Below are 9,111 nucleotides of genomic sequence, written 5' to 3' on the forward strand. Positions count from 1 at the left end.
TCTTTATGTGTATTTATTTTCTTTGTTTCTTTGTCTCCAATCCTATAATATAAATAGGAGTTTTTACTTGTACTTGAAACACACAATGAATATACAATATTTTCTCTTGTTTTCCTGAGTTTCTACATCTTTGAATCAACTCTTATTTACCCCTGAACTGTAAGGTTGAAACGAATAACGAAAAGTTGGTGTCGTTTTTGCGGTTATGGCGACGGCACCTAGCAACAGTCCGACGGCGAAAGTAGGAACCCTAGGTTTAAGTTCACCGTCGTCTTCAGTTCAGCCTAAATCTCAACGCGGTCAGAATAAGCCTAAGTGCAAACAGTGTGGCAATGTTGCTCGTTCTAGGTTATTCATTTATCATAACTCGTTTTTTTTCCCAACTTTTATTTTGCTCTTTCGTTAATTTCGATTCTGATTTGTTTTTTCAGGTGTCCTTATGAGTGTTGCAAGAGTTGCTGTTCAAGAAATCAAAATCCATGTCCTATTCATGGTCAGTTTTTTTTCTTCTTTTCGTTTAATTCGTTGAGTTTAATTTTCCTATAAAATGTTTTACACTGTCAACAAATCACAACCAATGACTTTAGAAGACTTGTAATCGAATTCAAATGTTTTTAATGATCTGTCGATTATGATTGATTCATAGTGCACTAAATATTTACACTAACACCGTGTATACTCGTGTATTTGAGAACATTGTGATATAATGTGTTTGTTTTTTTATTTTCAATGTGTTTTATTGTCAATTAGATGTTTTTGATTATCTCCTTGATGGTGTCTTGATTCTCCTGGTTTTCTGCTTTACACTAACAGAAGCTTCTAGATGATTACTTAGGTTATAATTGCTTCACTCAAAAAGTTCTTACAATGTCAGCTAAAGAAAATAAACCATTGCATAACATATTATTATTATAAAAAACTAGAGGCAAAGGGAAGAGATTTTCATGAGTATTTGAGATATAAAGCACACAAGTCTTGATACTGGTTAAAAATAATTTATATTTTTCCTTTGTTATTCGAGGGGTGGCACGCGGCACGCGACATGTTTTCTTTGGAAAGAAGTGAAACATATGTTTTATTGACTTATTGTCCAGAGTAATAGTAATTAAGATACTGTCCTTTTAGTCTAGGGCTGATGTTGTCGATAGCAGCGCTAGCCGCTATAGCGGTATAGTGTGGCGACGCGGCCCTCTACTGCCACGCCATAGGCCAGCAAAGCACCATTGAGAGTAGCGGAAATAGTGGCTGCTATTAGTGGTTGGAAAGTGGCGCAATCCCAGTACCGTAGCACTTTGATGGGTGCTATTGCAAATTTGAGGAGAAATTCTCAAAAACCCTAATTTTTGAAATTGTTTTTAATTTGTTGAGGGTCGTGTTCGATTGTTCAATTGTGGCCGTTTTTCATTCTACTCTTCGTGCTGCCATCATTGTTTCTGCTAGTTCGAATCATCCATTGTTGCCTTGCTCTCGTTCGAGTTCTGTCATCGTTGTTCTTCTTGCTCTGTTTCTGTGTAAAGGCTTATACTGTCCTTCCTTTCTGTTGTTGTTACTGTTCGAGTTCTTTTTTCTTGGTTCGTTTTTATTTTTGTTTTTCTACTTCCTTCCTTTGCAATTTATTTTGTTTACTTTTTGAACTTGCTTGTCTTTTTTTTTCTTTCATGGGATACCATTTTGACTACTTTTAGAACTTGATTTTGATTATTTAATTTGACGGGAAATGACAAAGTTTATTATAATTATTAAGGTTGATTGCCCCTTTAATTTTGTGTGTTTTTCTGTATTTGAGTATTTATGTATGTTGTCAAAATTTATGTTTACTTTGTAGTACATGGTTTTTAGTCTTCACAATAGCGGTCATCCCGCTATACCGGCATAGCATTTTTGGGGTTTGGCGTGTAGCGCCGCTATCTGAGATAAGGCTGTCTAACATGGCTAGCTTATGTATTTTGTAATTGGAAACACGCCCTCTAAAGTTTTGTTACTAAAATGAACAAGTAAGGGTGTATCGGCTCTTGAATTGTTGTAATTGACAGTATTTTAAAGACAACCTCACTTTAGAGGAGTCTAATCTGTAAGACTTGGTGTGAGTCAAGAAGGCAAGTTAAGAAAATATATCCAAAAAAAAGATGCAATTATTTAGTAAATCTTCAACTCTTTTGCAAGATTTACAATATCTGTTTACTTTCTATTACTTGTGTTAATATTTTCCATATTAGAAAGATCCTAACAGCTTTTCATCCCCGCCCCCATTTTTTCATGTCATATGGTGAATGTAGTGTTAAAAGCCAGTACAACTTTTCCTGACAACACTCCATCTTCTGGTGCTGCCCCACTTGATCGGAAATCCTTCGAACCACCTCCATCAGTGTAAGTTATGAGTATCAATACCCTACATTTTGATCATATTCATTATGTTAGTTTTATATCTCAGACATATTAAGCTTTATTGAAAGAAAAAAATTATTTAGAGACAATATTTTGTTTTTTTGCGGAATAGCACTGCTATTTTTCTTGCTTGGCTGGACTTTGCAGTACAGTACCTACAGTTATCTTGTATTTTGTCTCATATATTGTGCAAGAGGTAGTGTCAAAGTTTCAAAGCTTTATTTAACTCAAACTCCATTGCAAGAGGTTGCAGGCGCACACACATTTTTGTCGTTTATATTATTTGATTTGGGTGATATCTTTGTATTATTAGAATAGGAAACATAATATGCACTTTTTATAAACAGATTTACCAATCCCTAAATTTTTTTATTTAGGGATGATTTACGGTATATGAAATATGACTGTAACCATAAATCCATGAGATCGATAGCTTTCCCTGAATCAAACAGAGATATTGAAGTTGGTATTAGAGTACACTCTTTGGTTGTGAATCGCTCTGACCATTGCTGTATAATTACTCTGACAATAGGTCACCTTCATGACCCACTTTGGTGAAGTCTCCAACCATAACCACCATGGTAGGGGAACAAAAATGTTGGTGTCATTTACTTTCTCTGGTTTGCCTCCCATAAGAGAAACTGAATGGCAAGAATTTAGATTTGGCACGCTGCTTGTAGAAACTCCATGGGGGAGAGAATTTGAGAAAGAAAAAGCAATAGAATCTAGCAACCTATAACTAACTTAGTAACCAGAACTAACCGTTTGAAGCTCAAGGCTTAACTAACTGCTTGTGATTGATACAATGTACTCCAAGTTCATTTTCCTATCACCCCCCTGTCAAACTCAGGGTGTTTGAGGCATAGCCATCACACTGAGTTTGTCTCCAAGTGTGCTGAAACACTATTAGACAAGGGCTTGATGAGATCATTTGCTACTTGGGCCAGTGCTGGAATATATGCGATGATTAGCTTGCTTTGGTAGAACTTTTTCTGACAAAATATAGATCAAGTTCCACAGCAACACTTCGATTATTACAAAAAAAAAAAAAGAGCAGAGAGAGGCAACTGTAACTTGGATAAGAGAGACTATCCACACTGGTTTTGCTGCAGTGAGAGAACAATACTCCTATACTCCGCTTTGGCATGGAGTTGGCCACAATAAGTTGCTTGCAGGACCACCAAGAAATCAAGTTTTTGGCAAGAAAAATGCATGCAGGGATAGAGTGCCTGTCATCAATATCTGAAGTCCAATCAACATCACTGAATGCGTACAAGCCGATGGATGCAGAGGCAGAATGTGGTCGTAAAAGAAGCCAATGAATGGCAATTGCTTGTAGGGCATGTTTGGATTTGTAGTATAAGATGGAGTATAGTGGAATAGAATGGAATGATATAACATCAATTTGTTAAAAACTAATTAGCCTATTCCATTCCACTCCATCATGTACCACAGATCCAAACAATCATACCCATAGTGTCTAAGGACCCTTTTAACTGACTGACCTTGTTTACTAAAATCCCAATTTCAGGTCTATTAATGGTTGCATATTGGAGTAGTCCCACTACAAACCTGTAAAGCTTAAGATGGAAGACACTCCAAATTTTGATACTTTGCAGTTAGCAGACATAGGAGTAGCAATAGGTTTACAATCTGCCATAGCATTTTGTCAAGGAGGTCCTTGAGTTATTTCGTTTGAGAGTCAATAACAGCGACCTGAGGACAACCTCTGAACTTATTCTCCACCAATAGTCAAGTGAACCTGTTAGAATAAAATATTCTAATATGTGCATTTATTATTAAGATTAGAATCATATATTGAGATTTAAGATAGGAAGTCATATCAATTAGCATTTATTGCACACTATTATAAATAGGGGGGTGCGGTCTGATTTCGACACATAAATTCAAACTCAACATGGTATCAAACTATCAGAGCAGGTTATGATCATGTGATCACTAGGGTTCATTGCAGCCGCTGGTGACAGCAAGCTGTCGTCATTGGCTATAAAGACTTCTCTTGCCTCGTCACTATTTGCTGTTTGGCTATTTATACGATGAGGGAAAACTTTGAATGCAATTGACACAAAATTGAGAATGAACTATGATGATTGTGTGTGTTACTGTTACGAAGAGAAGAAATGAAAGGGGGATATGGCTGTTTCTGTCCCTGTCCTTTTATTTTGGATGTGTGGCCTGACCCTTCTGCAATTAAACGCGTGCATTCTTAACAGCAGTACCCTTACTGAGCCATAGTTGGTTGTACTCAACCATTCCCTGTCTACACAACCATTAATAATGACGAGTATCGACACCCGTTATTGGTACTTAACGATTTCCAACGTACCAATGCTTTACAGATTAATATTCATGATGTTCAATCATTTATTAGTGACATGCAACACTCTGGTTTGTGGCATTTCAATCTTCTTGCCACTCAACTTCCTATTGATATTTGGCACGAAAATGTGTAGTGTATTTGTTAACTCAAATGTGGATGATAATACTCCTTCCTGTTTACACGACTAAAAAGCCTACACAGGGCTAAATAAGCACAATAACACTCCCGTGCTTATTTTCTAATAACTGGTATGGACTTGAAATATTTCCAAGAACACGAAGCAGTTTTTATGGCTCGTTTTTCATTATAGTCTTCCCCTGAATGTTTTTAGAACCTCTCGACATGTCTTCCATACACTTCTTGTTGTAGATGTGGTGCAGCCCAAGGGACAATTTTACATGATTTGTGAGACTGCGTGGTTGAGGGGCATTTTAGTGCATGTTCTGTTTCACACAGCACTAAAATTTCCTTGCCAATGTTTGTTATCATTGGATAAAGGACAATGCTACATAAACTAATTTTTATTTCTTGCTGGTTGGTTTGGAAATCTCGTAATGAGGTTTTTGTATTGATAATAGGATTGGCGCATTGTTAATGACATTAAAGCTCTCTTTGATTCCACCATTGAAGTGTTTTGTTTATCCAACAACAGGAACAACATGGATTTGTTTCTTGGTAGCTCATTTGGAAACCCATGACTGTTGGGTTATGGCTGTCTCATCATGAACTCCTCTAGTAATTGGATCATTGGTGTCTCTGGCAGTTATGGCTTTGCTTCCAATAGTAATGCTGAATTACATGCAATGGCTCGTGATTTAAGGATGCCATTTGTGTTAAGCCATGACTGACTCCTAGAACCTGTGATTTCAGTACATCTTGTTGGAAGGTAACTGTTGTGCAAATTGGCTTGCCAAGCTCTGGGCCAGCTTGGATTATGGAATGCAAATTTGGGGTCTTTGTTACCCTGCTCTGTCTATTTCTCTTATAGCAGATGCATTAGTAGTATAGAGAATTAGATTGTAGTTTGAGTCTCTTGTTTTTCTTTTTCATTGATAAAGAAGGTCATGCAAATAGATTGGAAAGGTCTCGGTTATAGAAAGTTGAGTTATGGATTCAATGTTCTTATTAGCAAAAATCTTACTAGCAGAAGTACGACTCTTTCTACATATGCATTTGTATGTTTCAACAACTTTGACATTTGAGGTTTTGAAAAAGTAGGTATTCTGCTGATTTTTTATAGCCAAGCTACCTTGGTTTCCATAAAGAAATTAAGCATAGAAAGATGGATTGTTTACCCTTCAGAAACACACGTTTGTCTGGTGTTTCTTTCTCTCTTTTTTCAACCCATAGTGAAGTTTGTCTGGCATTGTTTTTTTCTCCTTTTTTTAACCCATAGTGAGCATGTGTTTTAGCTGCTACTAGTACTTATTCTTAAAAACATTCCTCTGTGGTTGAATAACCCACCTTATTTGTAAATTCTAATGATCAACTACTAGACATTTTAGCTAAATTTGTCTGCCGTTGAAGAGCACACATTTACTACCTCTGTCCCTATATATAGAGCCTTGTTTTGATTATTTAACTGGAGTTAAGAAAGTTGTAGTGGCATTAAATTTGTTAATACCTTGCATTACCTTTTCAAATTTATCCATCAAATAATTGAAACTCGTCTACTTATGTTATTGTTAATACATATTCCTCAGTCTTTAAATAAGTGAGAAATGATTTATCTTTCCCGTTACAATCCTTATTCCTAAGTGGCTTGATAAGGTAAAAATGTAAAATAATCAAAGGTATTTGGGTAAAAAAAGAATAAATGGAATGAAATTTTTTAAAGGGGTTTCATTGAAAGGAACAAAGAAATTTCACAAGGTCCTATATATAGGGACATAGGTAGTATGTAACAAGTTTGATGCAAATGATATATATTCAGGTTTGAGGGGAGTGTTGATATTAGTTGGTTTGGTTAATATCTTGTACCAGTAGAATAGAAAACTGGATTTTTACTCCTTCAGTAAATAGATGTATCAATCTCAAAAATTTAGAGATTTAAAAATCGTCTGTAATTTGTGATTTATTTGAACTTCCAGTTTGTTCCAGCAGTATTTCCTTCTAATTGTTGATTGATTCAGTTATAGAATCAGCATTTAAAGCATCTTTCAGATTCTTATAGTTTTCCCTTGGTTCATTTTGCTTTTTATTCCAGAAATGCAGGTAGAGTTGCATCACTTCGGCAACTTTCCAATAGTTTTGCTCAGTTCAATAATTTGCACCTTTCACTTCGATCAAAGAAGCCATTAACTAGAAAGGTACAGACACAATATATAAACTAAGATTGGCTGAATATAAGGCTTGTTCTAGCAAGCTGTGTATGTTGCTTGAAAAGTAATGGCATTGTGCGTGATTACAGGATGCTGCAGCTATCAATGAATGGAGATTTTCCAAGTTAAAGGAATACAAGGAGCGAAATATTGAAGTGGAAAATGAAGCTTTTGACCGGTACATGCAAAATGTAGATTTACTGGAAGAAGTATTATCTGTGAAGCATTCGGATGAAAATGTGTCTTCTGCATCTGAGGCTAATCCTACTCCAACGGAGAACAATGAGATAATGGTCCCTGGGTTAAAATTGCAGCTAAGGTCAAACTCGGCAAGAAGTGATGGTGTGAGAATAAGAATAAAAAAAATTGTAGATGAGGGATTAAAGAAGCTTAAGAAGTGTGCTGTAGATAGCGACAGCAAAGAACAAATTGATGAAGTTAATGAGGCTTCAAATAAGAGAAAGAGGACCGAAAAGTTATCAGCTATAAGTGATCTTATGGACAAAATTAACAAAGCCCGAAGTGAGGAGGATTTGCAGTCATGCTTGGAGATGAAGTTACAGCTTTTCAATTCAGACGAAGACTCTGCCATGGTGCAACTTGCTGACAATGAAACACTCGAGAGTCATACGGCAGAAATTGATGTTGCACCAGCAAAAGAATTGGGTTATTCATTACCAAAATTGATTGGGACGACTGAAATTGATCAAGAAACTCTCAACACCATTGACAAACACTTTTCCTCTCTTGAGTCTGTAGAGCAGTTATGAGGTTAGAATTCTTAATTAAAATTTAGCCTCTGGAGAATGACAAATTTAAATGCTGTATTGTAATTGTTCAAGGAAAATGCTGTGTAAAATTAAAATTAGAATTAGTCAAAATGGAAAAGCCAAACAATGTCTCAAAAATCGGAATGGATCCAATTTTTGAATGATTGAATTAGTTTGATCGTGAACTTGTTATATTTTCAGTTTAATCATTATTTGATTAAGGTTAAAACTTAAAACCAAGAATTATTCAGATGAACAATTTGAAAGTGTCCCCAGTTCAGTTGTCATTTTTTGTAAAGGATGGCCATAATGATTTCAGATGTTGTAAATGACTAATGAGTAGAGAAGTACTCTTTAGTTTACCATTGTTATTGCATTTGCATATTTCTGGCAGAATTCCATAATACTAGGATTTTGTTCATATTTTGTTATTTTATTTTAACAGGTTTGGTTGTACTTCTTTTTTGAAGTTTCTAAATCAAATAATGATGTATGCATCTGTTTACCTGAACAATATATTTTTATTTTAGATTTAAGAACAATTTGATGTTACAAATTGATTTGAAAAATGAAAATTGATGGCTTAGTGGAACTTTTTTCCAATACTACTGTTTTTAATATTGTATACTGTGGTATCCTTGTCAATTGTCATATACTAGTTCGAATAACGTACATTCCGTGCCACTGATAGTGTGCAATAATATTAAGGTGAAAGACAATGCACTATCAACTCTCTTTATGACCTGTATCTTTCGCCAGATCATGTTAGGTTTTTCACATGTTGATTGGAACTTGAGGCAATAGTGCACACATTAATTTTCAATTGCAATCCCGGTTTTCAAGCTTAGATTGTCTTGCTGAGCGTAAGCACCAACAAGTACAAACAGCTGTATGGTCTTGGTGAATAGAAGAGAGATTGTGCTGTGGGTTATTTTATTTTTTGGGGAGTTGAAATTTGTGGGAAAGGAACAGTAGTTTCATACTTCAAGAAGTATAAAAATGGATTAGCTCTGACACTTGATTTGGAGTGGATATGAGGTGGTGACCGGAGTAGAAGTGTACGGTGGACGACGGTAGATGGATTCCACAGACGAGACGAGAAATGTTTTCTAGAAAGAGAATGTGCATCTTTCTCTTAACTTAAGACATCCTTTTATAAGTGAGGTTTACGGTGAATTAGGGTAAATCTCGTAGAGAGCGTTGAGGGAACCTCAACTTGGGTCTCGGTGTGACATGTGGAGCACAATTTTATGTTGATTATGCAGTGTTTGAAAAGGTACACTGACGTGGATTG

The 9,111-nt window shown here is 35.8% G+C and overlaps 1 protein-coding gene across 1 annotated transcript; it reads left to right on the forward strand.

Annotated features, from left to right (window-relative positions):
* On the forward strand, positions 1-8,072 carry LOC123923928. The gene is made up of 5 exons (XM_045976669.1): positions 1-348; positions 432-493; positions 2,277-2,367; positions 6,933-7,035; positions 7,137-8,072. The coding sequence occupies exons 1-5, from the start codon at positions 206-208 to the stop codon at positions 7,815-7,817; spliced, it is 1,080 nt and encodes a 359-aa protein (XP_045832625.1). The 5' UTR covers positions 1-205; the 3' UTR covers positions 7,818-8,072.
* The last annotated feature ends 1,039 nt before the right edge of the window (positions 8,073-9,111 follow it).

This window comes from Trifolium pratense, linkage group LG4, assembly GCF_020283565.1.
Source record: "Trifolium pratense cultivar HEN17-A07 linkage group LG4, ARS_RC_1.1, whole genome shotgun sequence".
In the NCBI taxonomy this organism is placed as follows: Eukaryota; Viridiplantae; Streptophyta; class Magnoliopsida; order Fabales; family Fabaceae; genus Trifolium; species Trifolium pratense.